The 13,156-nt window shown below is 41.2% G+C and overlaps 1 protein-coding gene across 1 annotated transcript in view; it reads left to right on the top strand.

Moving 5' to 3' along the window:
• TSNARE1 (t-SNARE domain containing 1) overlaps nucleotides 1-13,156 on the top strand; it is a 275,941-nt gene that overhangs the window by 208,154 nt on the left and 54,631 nt on the right. Inside the window, exon 8 of the mRNA XM_040070046.2 lies at nucleotides 4,196-4,311. Within this exon, the coding sequence (XP_039925980.1) occupies nucleotides 4,196-4,291 (96 nt within the window). The 3' untranslated portion in view covers nucleotides 4,292-4,311. The remainder of the gene's footprint in view (nucleotides 1-4,195; nucleotides 4,312-13,156) is intronic.

Raw genomic sequence — 13,156 nt, forward strand, 5'->3', positions numbered from 1 at the left:
TTATTCTGAGACTACTAAAATTACAGCAGAAACCTTGTAGTGTCTGTTTTGGGGCAGTAAGGAACTTGTCCTGGTGAGAAATCCTGTTACAAGTTTGGAAACAGTTTTCTATTTCCATGTAAGTGTAGATTAACTGTGATGCAAGGGGTAGCATCATGAATCACATTTGCTTTTTATTCTTTTTTTTATTATTATTCCTTGGGAAAACTGGAACTCTCTTGAGATCTGCTGTACTTTCACCCATGGAATGTGTCTCTACTTCCTCCACTTACAATGGATGTAACCCAATCATTGTATTGATGTTTGGGGTGGAAAGCATTAATCATATGATTCTGCTGCCATGGAAACCCCATGAAAAAAAAATTAGGATCTTTACATTAAGTGAGAGCTTTGTGTGGCCTCATGTGAATATGACTTTGGATAGATGTCCTAAGAAAAGTTGAGTAGATAAGTAAAATATCTAAATATGTATGATGAACGCAGCATAATAATTATTCCCCTACTGAATAAGGCAGAAATCCAACTTTAGAGGGAGGGCAAAGATTGATCCCTGTATATGCCTACATGGAAAACACAAGCTCTGGAATTTCTTCGCTGCACAGTGTTTATATTTCTGAGGTTGCTGCGCTTCCAATGTGCAATGTCACCTCAGGATTCTTAAAAATCCTCTTTGAAAAACTCATTAAAAGGGATGTGTTTATTTTTGTCTCTCGATTTCCTTCAAGAATGGCAGTAGGGCATCAAGACACCATTCGTTATCTCAGTTTGGCAGACTCTGTAAACCTAAACTAGGGATAAGGGACAGACTTAGTTAGATGTAATATTATTATTTATGTTGTTTATTAGTGTATATTTATGTAATATTCAAGTGAAGGTGAATATCAGAGTCTGCAGATCCTGTCTGAGGAAGAGAATCTATTCAACACATTCTGTGCCTGCATCTTTATCTCCTCTGACAAAGGCAGGGAAGGGGTCCCAGGGGCTCACAGAAATCCAGGCTGGTCCTCTCCACAGGACAGGCTTGGTGAGCTCCACAGAGTATCATAAAATCATAGAATATTAAGGCTGGAAAAGACCTCCAACGCTATCAATTCCAGTCTTAGTGCCAACTCTCACTGAAGGGATGTTTTCAAGGCCCTTCCCAAAGTAACATGTGCGCTTGTCCGGTGAAGGGACATGCTGCTATTGCTCAGATATCAGTATTTTTCTAACTAAGTGACAAAACCCTGGAGTGCTTGGATCCTGCCACTCTTCTTCAGGATCTGTAGGGAAGATGGTGTGTCCAGGAATGGATCAGAAGCTGCTTCTACTGCTCCACCAGCATGTACAGATTTATGGCTGGAAACTAAAACAACTCAAAGAATTCAACATTTTCCTTATTGAAATGTAAAATAAGAAAAAGCAAAAACAAAAACAAAACTAGGAATAGACAGGAGGATCCTGCCATGGATTTTCTGGCTGTGAAGGGCAGTTATGCTAAATATGCTAGGAGATATCTTAAAGGGCAGGAATCATTACCCTGACTTGCCAGCAAGGACAAGCTCATAAAATGTGAACCAAATCCCAGGATTCAGACTGGGCTGCATCTCTCCTGTCCTCCGATCAGTCTCTGTTATGGTTTAGTTGGTTATAAGCAAGGAAAAAGGGAAGGGAGAAGAGACTACACAAATGCAAAATAAGAGTGACTTGGACTTTGTAGTGCTGGAAAGGGGAAAAGAAGGGAATCTCTCTGCAAAGGGAATGATGGAAAAGCCGTGTGAAGTGATAACTGTGCAGTCTGTGAAGCTCTTAATGGGACTATTTGAGAATTCTGCTTGAAGCTAAATGACCCATTAGCATCCTCTGCTGACCAAACACAGGCTCTGACGATTTAGAAGTGGGCAAGGACATCCAAGTGCCTTTGAAAGTCTGCAGCTTGAAGCAGAGGTTTCCTTATTTGACTTGGAATTAATGAAGGTTAAAATTAAAGGGGAAGCAGCAGCAAGTCTGTTGTCTCATGGGCTGAGATTTCAGGCACCTTACAGTTTTTGCATTGCAAAGGCATTGCAGGCATTGCAGTTACTCCTGAAGAAATAAGAGTGTCAGGTGAGGATCCGCTACAAAGGAAAATCCTTTTGTGTGTGGAAAAAGAAAGAAAAAAAGAAAAAAAAGGAAAAAAAAGAAAAAAAAAAAGGTTAAAGAGAATCAGAGAATCAGAGAACGTTTTAGGTTGGAAGAGACCTTAAAGATCATTTCATTCCACCCCCTGCCATGGGCAGGGACACCTTCCACTATCCCAGGTTGCTCCAAGCCCGGTCCAACCTTGCGTTGAACACTTCCAGGGATGGAGCAACCTCAGCTTCTCTGGGCACCTCACCACCATCACAATGATCTCTGTGAGTCTTTGTCCTCTCATATTTGCCCCCACAAAGCCACAGTAAACTGATGGGAAAGCATGAACAAATCTGTGCTCCAAAGCAGGGGTTTGGGGAAGAGGAATAATGTCCCCTCACACACTCCCTCCTACCATGCCTGACAAGAAGGTCCCTCTTCACAAGTGCACAAGGAATTATAAATTTAAAACACTTTTTTTTTTTTTTTTTTCTCTTCCAAATCAAAGAAAAACTCCCTGTCTGAGTGATTGAAAAGCTGATGGAGAGCCACGATGATTCACTGATTATCTGCTAGGGAGGCAGGACAGTGCAGCATTTTAAGGTGAAAAAAATAATAATCTGGAAATCCACACTTAAATAAAACCACCAGTTTTATTGGTGATTGATTTTGGAAGAGAGGACAGGCCATGCATCACTGTTCCCTGCTGGAAGTGCTTCTCCAGCTTGTTCAGGCACCGAGAGGGAATGAAGGACAGGATTTGGAGAATCAATGGAAGAGATGAGTCTCCTGCCCTTTGCAGTGTAAGAGACCAAAACATCCACGGAACAGAACAGCTGGGGAACAATGGCTCTGTGGGAAATGCAGTGCAGAATGATGTAAAGCAGCTGGAGAAGGATCCAAGGCAGACTGGGAGACCTGATTGCAGCAGGGGAGGGAAGGGAAGGGAAGGGAAGGGAAGGGAAGGGAAGGGAAGGGAAGGGAAGGGAAGGGAAGGGAAGGGAAGGGAAGGGAAGGGAAGGGGAAGGGGAAGGGGAAGGGGAAGGGGAAGGGGAAGGGGAAGGGGAAGGGGAAGGGGAAGGGAAGGGGAAGGGGAAGGGAAGGGGAAGGGAAGGGGAAGGGAAGGGGAAGGGGAAGGTGAAGGGGAAGGGGAAGGGGAAGGGGAAGGGGAAGGGGAAGGGGAAGGGGAAGGGGAAGGGGAAGGGGAAGGGGAAGGGGAAGGGGAAGGGGAAGGGAAAAGGAAAAGGAGGAAAAGTGGATAATAGGAGTAATATTAACATCACCTACCCTGTGAGAGTGTTGCTTCCATTAAAAGGAAGATAAAATACTCTGGAATAAAGCAACTGCTTTGTCACATCAAGGTGATGTTATCAACTCTGGTGGCTGGAGGACTGGTTGATCTGGTCTCAAGGAAAATGTCCAAGTTAAGAATTTCACTGAAGTCACTTTTTTTTGTGTGTATTGGATAACAGGGCTACTTACACTGCAGGATCATGGAAACACCCTTCTTCTAATCCATCTAAAAAGGAGGAAGGGGAATTGAATTATCTGCAAAGATTTTAAACAGGAAGAAACAACATCACATCCACGGAGATCACTAGGACGACCGATGGGTTGAAGTAGAAACAGACATCAAAATTAAAACTCCGTAGAATCTCTTTTACCATATCTGAAAGTGAATGAGATCAGGGTGGTTCACACTGGAAGTATATTTGCCTGCCCTGTGAGCAGCCTATGTCAGTGCTTGTCTCAATTTCATTGCACAACAGAGTGGAGAGGGGAAAGCTTTCTCCTGGCAGCCAGATGCAGCTCCAACACCCCCAAACCACACCCAAACTGAGTGGTCTTACCCAAGTTCAGCCCTCCAAGCTGAGCCTGGAAATTTAGTGTGATGGTGATTTAAGCAGGAAGGAAGTAGTGTAGGAAAAGGGGATTGTATCCAGGAGGAGGAATCTGGATTATCCAGAAGGATAAATCAATCCAAAAATCAGAGAAATTTTCTGTGTTGTTTCAGCTTGTTCCAAACCATTTTTTCAATGGAATAATAACATTTCTTTGTGGATTTAATCTCTATGAATTAATTTCTTTGTTTTTCTCCTCTCAGCTACGAGCCAGGAAGATGAAGTGCTGCCTTCTCTCCATTGCTTTGGCTGTTCTGCTGCTCATTGTCATAATCATCGCAGTCTCCGTCAAGCGCTGACCTGGCTGGGGTTTGCACAGGTAAAGCCCTTTAGCCAAGTCCTTCATCATACTCTGTAAGGTGCCTGAAAGACATTTTTAGGAAGCTGATCACGATAAGAAAAAAATATCTTCACCTGCAGAGTCAGGTCTGGCATACTAAAATATTTTCTTTTAAACGGTATTAGAAATATTCTTAATGGATCCTTAAAATTAAGCCAAGGTGAGATTCCAACAAAACAACATATGACCCTTTCCTCTGCTGTTTGTGCCATGTTTGATTTTACATGAATTTCATAGCAATGCTAACTAATGGATCCTAATGATTAGGATTAGGAGTTAGAGATGCAGAAGCAGTTTTAAGGACTCCAGGATGGATCAGGGTAAGGGGCAATCCAACAGCCCAGAGTTGTTCCCAAGTGCTTTTGTCTTCTGAGGTGTGCCAGAGGCCCTCCTAAGGAACAGGAAGACAAACAACTGGAGATTGCAGTAGGGATGAAATATGAAAATGGATTTTTGGTGATCTTTGCTCTGGATCTACACCTAGAGGGAATATTGGGTCTCTAGTAGGAGGATTGGGCTGTAATCTTAGGAATATTAGGAATATAGGGGAGATATCAAAGCAACTTCATCCTGTTAATGAAGCTTCACCTATAGCATATTTACTTTGTAAAACAAAATGTGCTTTAAATGTAAGTATAAGACACTTTCTTTTTCTTTTTTTTTATTTTTTTTTTCCTTTCTTTTCCCTCATTGCCCTGGTAGAATGTCTCATCAATTGTTTGTGATATTCTCTTTTCTGATGCAGAGCATGTCTGGTTGTCTCCTTCTTTAGAAGGTTGCCAAGCCATTCTTCAAGGAGAGAATATCAGATTTACAGATTTTCTACCCCTCCAGAGCAGGGGCTGTGTGCCTGCTGCCAGGGCAGGGGTCCCATCGGGTAAAGCCAGAACCCAAAAGCAGCAATGGGACTTTTCCTGCAGACAGCAAATACTACCCTTGGGAAAGCACAAAGGATTGAGAGATTTTGTTAATTCCGTTGTTTAACAAGGGTTTAGTGTTACTTGAAAATGCTCTCCTTCCACATGAGGATGAGGCTTCTAAAATGCCTTCTTTCCACTGGGAAATAAAAGGGGTTGGTTCAAAACCGTCCTAGAAGGATGATTCTTCACACCTTTTAAGCTTTGGCACTTCTGACATGACATTGTGGCCATCAAAATTTGGGTACAAGAAGGAATTGTACAAATCAAAAAAAAAAGATAAAAAATGTTGAAGGATGTCAAGAACCATCTCACTGCTTTGGATGAGGATGATCACAAGCCCTATATCATTGCTAGGAGAAATAGGTAAAAATATTTTGCTACACTTGAACTTTACTTAGGTGTTTGGCCAACCCTGAAGTGAGGATAATATTAGTGAAATGAACTTTAATTGACTGAACATCAATCTTCTTATAGTGTACCCATCTATTTATCTATCATTTCTATATATTTTTTATCCTGTTTTTATAGAGGAGACACTGCTTATGGGTGCAAACAGGGATCTGTCCTGATAATTTAAATCTAGAGCAACTACAACAATTTTAGTTGCACTACTCTGCTTTTACTCTGCATTAGTTTGGAAATGTGTTCCATCAGGATAATCTGTAATACAACGCAATTTCTTTTAGTATAGTTAAATATTCCTATCTACTGGAAATTACAAGCCTTACCATCAGTTAACTACATCTAGACACATTTTAATCAAAATCCCTTCAGTAGAGAAAGTCAGAGAACAAAATATTCTTACAACAAAGCTCCCTCAGAAAACTAAAATTAATCTCCTCTTATAAGAGCCATGTCTTGAGGAAAGTGAACCTAGAGATACTAATGAAAGCCCCAGGAAAAATATTATGCTCTACTTTTCATCATCAGTTGTGAAACTAATTATTGAGCTTCTAAAACAAGAGTTACTCCATAGCAGTAGAACTGGAGGCAGGACCCGCGTTGAGTTATACAGGAATAATTATGATTTCTGATCTTTATAAACGGTTCTTAGTCTGGGTTAGCCCTCATGGTGTGCAGCAGAGTTCATATTTATGCTCTGAGGATTTCTAAACCAGGATGTTTTCAGGGTTTTTGTGTCCATAGTGAAAAATGAAATTCTATTCTGAATTTTAATGCAGATTTTTTAAAAATCTGTTTTTAAAATATCAGTGGCTATAAAGACTACCTCAAGAAACAGGTTCATGTAAAGCTCATTTACACACTTTAGGGAGCTAGAGAACAGCTGAGGTTTAATGTGTAACAGCTCTGCATGACTTCAGACAAAATAAAGGGAGAAAAGCAAGTGAGGGAACTAATTACTACATACTCTGTTTGGCACAGGCTGGAAAAAATCCCAAGTTTTTAATGACTGGCAAGAATTCCTACTTAACATCTCCTCAAAATGTTTGTTCCATGCTGGATTAGGAAGGATCCAAAAGAAAAACCCCCAGCCACTCCATTCCAGTGGTTTAAACCCCATTTGCAGGATATTAAAGCTAAGCTTCTTTAGCTGTTGATAAGAAATATGAAGGTCACTATCCAGTGAATTAAAGAAATTATGCCATTAATATCTATGATTAGTTAATTAATAATAAAATCAGCATTTATTATTTTGATCATTAGCATATAAAGGTTTTTTTTTTCTTTTCTTTTTTTTTTTTTTTAATCTGTTGATGTTTCTTGTTGCTTTTGCAATAATGATACTGAATCAACAGTTCTCAAAAGAAGAATTTTTCCCCACACCATGAATCGGACATGGCTTGGACAGACAAGCCCGTTCCTTCCGTAGGGGACATCACCTGATGGATCTTGCAAAGTAAAAAGCAGTTTTCCCTGTGAGTTTCCCAAGTTGTGCCTTCACTAGCTGCTTCTCAGTGTGTGCAGAGAGAGAACAGCTGTTCAGGAGGGCTCCCAGCCCTGACTTTAGCCTGTCGAGGGCCCCGCCATAAGTGTGGCACTGCTCCCTCGGGGCAATTTTGTCTGGCAGACAGAGAGAGAAAAGTGTCCACAGCGACTGCAGAGCAGCTCCTGAGGACTTGTGTCTGTGCATTTGTTTGCTGACACCTTAGGAAAAGAGCCCAGGAACTTTTGGGTCACGTTGTGCACATCTTGGAGCAGCACTGCAGCTGCTCTTTTTGCTGTTCCATCAACATCAGTGCCCATTTAAAAGGACAGTGTTGCAGGAGCAGTCTGAAAGAAGCTTTTTTGTTAACAACAGCTTTGGATAGTGTTAATATTTCAGCGAGACAGATCTTCTGTGCCCTTCTTTTGACTCATTTGCATGAATGCACACTTATCCCAAGTGACAATCGAGACTGTTGGAATCTTTGGTTTTAAGGCTTCTTTACAGGAAAATAGAGGTGACAAACTCTGAGAAAGATGCTGCATGCATGTGACAGCTGGAAAATATGGTTTCCAACGACAACTTCATCATCTCAGTGCCATTAGCCAAGGAAAGAGGGAATGAATGATGACTTGTCTGAGCCCTGTTGTTGGAAGAAGTCATTGCAGCAGAGGGTGCCTTCACCATTACCAAGACACATTTCTGTCAGCCAAAGGTTACTGGCTGAGCACACAGACTTTGCCATACAGATTCCTTAAATCTTGTGTGCTGTGACTCCTCAGATTTTCCCAGCATTCAGTATCTTGAAGTTCAAAGCCTTTCTGATACACAAGAAAAGTTATTAAATCTTTAACGGACATTGATTCATTCCTTTTTTGATAATCTGACCATTTGGATTCTGAACCATCATCAGCTTTTAAAATATTAACCATCCTGAGTGAGGTGTTGCACTCTGGTTACAGTCTGCATGTAATCTTAATTACACAAACATAAATCCTTAGAATCATAGAATGGTCTGTGTTTAGATGGCACCTTAAAAATCATCCCATTCCAAATCCCCTGCCATGAGCAGTGTTATCTTCCTCCCGCTCAGGCTGCTCCAAACCCGATCCAGCCTGGCCTTGAAATTTCCAGGGATGGGGCAGCCACAGCTTCTCTGTGCAACCTGTGACAGCACCTCACCACCCTCATAGTAAAGATTTTCGTTCTAATATCTCACTTAACATCTTGGACAGTGTCTCCTTAATTGGGCTGTAAAAAATTATAGTCAGGCACCAAGTATGTGTTTCCCGAATATACAACTGTCTTGTTTAGGATTTAAATTGAATTATCATGGAAAAATAGAAAATATTGGTTTAGCTTGGATTATTTTTCCCCTCCCTGACAGTTACAGCTTTCCTCGCATAATTCATTTATGGGTTTCTAATGTGGTAAGTGTTTTATGTAAGCTGATCAATGAGGACGAGGCTCAGACGGCTGATTTTACATCATCCTTGGTGTGGCAAGCCCATCCTTGGTGTTTGTTTTTCTTTCAGACCTTATGCCTTTTGAGTTGGATGGATTATTTTAGTGCCTCGTGCACTACACTGTCCCTGCGTGCTGCTCCTCCTGCCACCAACAAATGCAGTCACAGCCCCTGCGTGTCGGGGTTGTGAGGGTCGGGATGGCAGAGAGGGGGTGATTGACAAGTGGCTTTGTGGCACTTGGCATTTGCAGGTCTGTTGTTCCTTCCAAGCAGGAGCCGAGTCTGGGCACCCTCTTCTGACACACGCAGCAGAAATTCTGACATTTGCCTGGTGCATCTCTCCCTGGCCATGTCAGGTTGCTAAAGCACAGCAGTTCTTACTCAGTGTTGAGCAGAGAAATAATTTAACCTTAGGAACTCCGTAAATAAAGGCAAAGCACATAGAATTTTGTTTCATGGTATTGTTTTTGCTTTTTAAATTGTTATCACAGGGCTTTTCTTGGTGTCTCTGTTTTCACCACACATCTATATGTGGCTTAAGTGGCTGAGTTTTCAACCTTGTTTCAATTTTTCAAGTTGTTTAAGGGTCATAATATTTTTGGCAGCTGTCACTGAAATCCTAAAATAATTCACCCCTCTGACCCGGCTGTGGCACTGCTGTCGTGTTTGCTGTGCCGCCCAACCAGAAATCAATAGCTCTGTAATATTTTTATTCCCTGTATCCTATTACTTCGAAAAAGTTCCTACATTTAGAGTCAGGTGTCAATTCTTGTCATTTCAGTTCTTGTCTTTTAGTCTATAATTAATTGCTTGGATCCAACTGGCCTCCCTGCTCAATTGTTGCTCTGACAAGAAGACTGAGGTACATCCTGATTCTGCAGTAACTTTTTGCTTCAAATTTAAGTGAGTCAAAAATGGGATCTGAATTTTCGCTGAATAGTATATAATGGGCCTGGGTTTATGATTTGGCCCAATTTCTTAAATTAGGTAATAACGTTTGTATTCTTCGAGACTTTCCTTGTTCCAATGGCCACATCTCCACTTCTCTCTGCTAAATTATTTCCCTGACAGCACAATAAAAATGTGCTGCCACAAATGGGCAGAAGAGAGAAATGATTGCTAGTAGAAAAATAAATTTTAAGAGATAAGAGCTCTGCTTTGTACAAAAAAAAAAAAAAAAAAAAAAAAAAAAAAAAAAAAAAAAAAAAAAAAATTAACCAGGCAATAAAGGCAGAAGTGCCAGGAAATAGGCAGATCCCTTTCTAAGAATTTCTGTGAGTTTTGACTGTTGAGACAAACCTTCAAACAGATTAGTGTTTTGATGGGACATCACACAATCAGGTTACTGTGTTTTAATGCGTTTCAGATTATGATTGTTGCCCATCTTATGGTCCTTGACCTTTATCGGTCTCACATAATGCCAGGTCATTAACTCTGTGAGAGAGTGTAGGGGTGATGTATCACATTACCTTTGCTCAAGAGCCGATGTGCAGGCAGTTCCTGCAGCTCAATTAACTCGAGTTCATTGATTTGATTCCAAAGTCAGCAGCCAGCAGCTTTCTTCATCCCATCTCAGGTTTCTTTGCCATCAGTAGGAAAATGGGATACTCCCACTGAATGCACAATGCTGACCCTTTTGATGGATGACAAGTCTCTGATCTGAACTTCCCAAAGCTCTCTGAAGACAATAATTATTTATGCTTTGTAACTCCTTTAAACTTAAACCATCCTGACGCACCTCTAAGGATCTGGCAGAACACGGTGATTTTCAGAACTTTCAGTTTGGACTGTGCAACAGCACAAAAATGGATGCACTGATTCAGACCAATGGCTTTTCTTTCACTTACTGTCCCATTCACAGATGTTTAAGGAAATAACATCTGAAAAGCTGATATTTCAGCTAGAATTGTGGACAACACCAGCCCAAGTGTGGCTGTAGATTACTAAAATTTCAGTTTCAACTTGGAAAATATTTTTATAAATCTAGAATATTTGAATGAGACGGTGCAAAGTGCACTCTTCCCTGTGGACAGTCTCAGTTCCTCAGGAGCAGTGATGTCTGAGGGAGCAGTTGCTGCTCAGCTCAGGGAGCTATTGCAGTGATTAATGGCTCAGGGGGGTTCTCTGAGGCATAAATCAGTAACCTAGGGAGAAAAAAGGATTAAACTTTCTATAGGAGCAACACAGAGTCAGAAAGTGCTCTCACGTCACTGCGCCACTATCAGCTGACATTTTCAGCTGGAATTACCTGTCCCATCAAGCCCCAAAAATGCAGTGAGATTGCGCTGTCGTGAGGGACAAGAGCAAATATCAGCACAAGGAAATCCCTCATTCATTCTGATGCCCATGGACTGTGGAGTGACTGGATTTGCAGTGAAGTCAGATTGGGAAGGTGTGTGGGTTTTTGTTTAATAAAGCTCAAGCAGTGAATTCCTCTGTAGAGACCAATTCCTCTTGGCCTGGGAGTGATGGGAACATGGGTGAGGTTCTGCCACTGGGTGCAGAGCTTGGTGTTTGGGGGAACAGGGGTGACCACTTCTGTTCTGGCCTGTATTGATCCAATAAATGCCACAAATTCTGTATGTTTTACCATCATTCCAGTTATCTCAACTGGCTGGACACTGCCTGTAGATGGAAGGTAGAGAATAAATCTCTTGTTTTCCTTTGCTTCCATGTGCAGCCTTCGCTTTTGCCTTATTAAACTGCCTTTACCTTGTCCAAAAGGGTTTTTTTTTTTTTGTTCCATCTTATTTTCTCCACTACCACTGCTGCAATCCTGATGAGGAAGGGAGAGTAGATTGGTGATCACCTGGTGTCCAACCAAGGTCAACCCACCTCAGAGTCTCAGAGGTTTTCTTGGGGATAGGGCAGCGCAAAGTTCATCAGAGCGATTCCTTACATGGTAGACTCTGATTCTCACTGGTATCCAAGCTGCTTGAAAGTGTTACTTGGTTATCCTTGCTGGTGCTGTCAAAGCAAGGTAATTTTGGATCAGTGTTGTCTGGAGGAAAAACTGAAAATCAGCACAGGATGGTTTTCTTTGGTAAAAGTCTGCTAAAGAATAAATATTTTGTCAGTTCAGCTGCAAAATCTCAGAAAGGCAATACACCCATGATTATCTTTTCATGAAGAAAGATGTTGGAGGGGACAGTGTTTCTGGTGTTGTGCCTCTCAGAGTGAGGTAAGATGGGAAGATTGTTCTGTTTCTTCAGTGCCAAAATTCGAGCGCTGTTTGGGAGATGTTCAACAGGTTGGAAAACGTTTCAGTGTCAGAGGAAAAATCACTGCAAGTGATTAAATTTACTCTTTGAATTGCTGTGCTTTGTCCCATCCATTTCCTCTGAAGCCCTGGTGGTGGTCAGCCTTTTTTTAGGACGTGGCCTTATCCCATGATGTGCTGCAGGTTGTTAAATTCTCCTTTGCAGCCACATGACTCTTTCCAAGCAACCACAATGATGTGGGAGTTATCCTTCAAAACTGAGAGTGAAATCAGGATTCCTTCAAGGCTGTTTTGGTGGCCTCCTTTTCTCCCTAGGAAATAAAAAATACAAAGTGATAAAAATTATAAAAAATATAAAAATAAGATGAAAATTCTAAAACTCATACTTTACTACATTCTTTCTAATGCAGTGGTAACCATGTCTTTGTTAGCTCTCCACCTCTTTAAGTGAAACTAGAAATGTCCACATTTTGGTAAAATATCTTTGAAAATACGTAGTCTGTTCAATATGTACATAGTAACCTCCTAATTGTAATCATGTCTCTGATGTGAGATTCTCAAACCAACTTTAAAAAGAGAATTATAATTCCATCCTACTCGGTGAATTTTCTGAAGTATTTCTTGTAACTTCATTAGGCTTTAAAAGGAGTTGGAATCTGCTTCACAACGATCAATCTTTACAGAGTGTTCTCCAGCTCTCAAAATGGGCTTTTAAGGTATTTCTGGGAAAGGAGACTTTTGACTTCAGTAGCCAGTAGTTTTTGTTTCCTAAAAAAATGAAAAAAGAAAGAGAAATGCTGGAGAAATGGCTCTTTTTTTTTTTTTTTTTCTTTTGGATTTGGTGTGGAAGTTGCTTGAGCTTTGACAGATTCTTAATTCCTCAACAGCCATATTTTGACACTGAAATGGGATTTTTTTTTTTTTTTTCACATTACAGTGTTGCTGTATAGTCCATAGACCATTTAATTCCTCTCACAAGTAGGTTGCCAGAAATTACTGCATTTGTGGGGCTTTTACAAAGAGCCCCCACGTTTACAACTGTGCACCTCACATGGATCTCACCATCCCAGCCCAGAAGGTGGGAGAAGCTTCTGGCCACTGAAACAAGGAGCGAGGTGGAATGGAGGAAGATCACCTCACTTTGCACATTACTGGGGTTGATTGAATTACTTCTCATTAGTTGAACTGCCGTGGCTGTCCGTGCACAGCCCGCTGAGAGTGCGGAGTAAAATGCATTAGTCCTGATGTCACACCATCGAAACTTGCCAAGAATAACATCCCAGACATTACAGCTGACGAGCAGTAACTCATTAAACAGCAATGATTTGATCCCT

This window comes from Hirundo rustica, chromosome 1 (genome assembly GCF_015227805.2).
Source record: "Hirundo rustica isolate bHirRus1 chromosome 1, bHirRus1.pri.v3, whole genome shotgun sequence".
NCBI classification, from domain to species: Eukaryota; Metazoa; Chordata; class Aves; order Passeriformes; family Hirundinidae; genus Hirundo; species Hirundo rustica.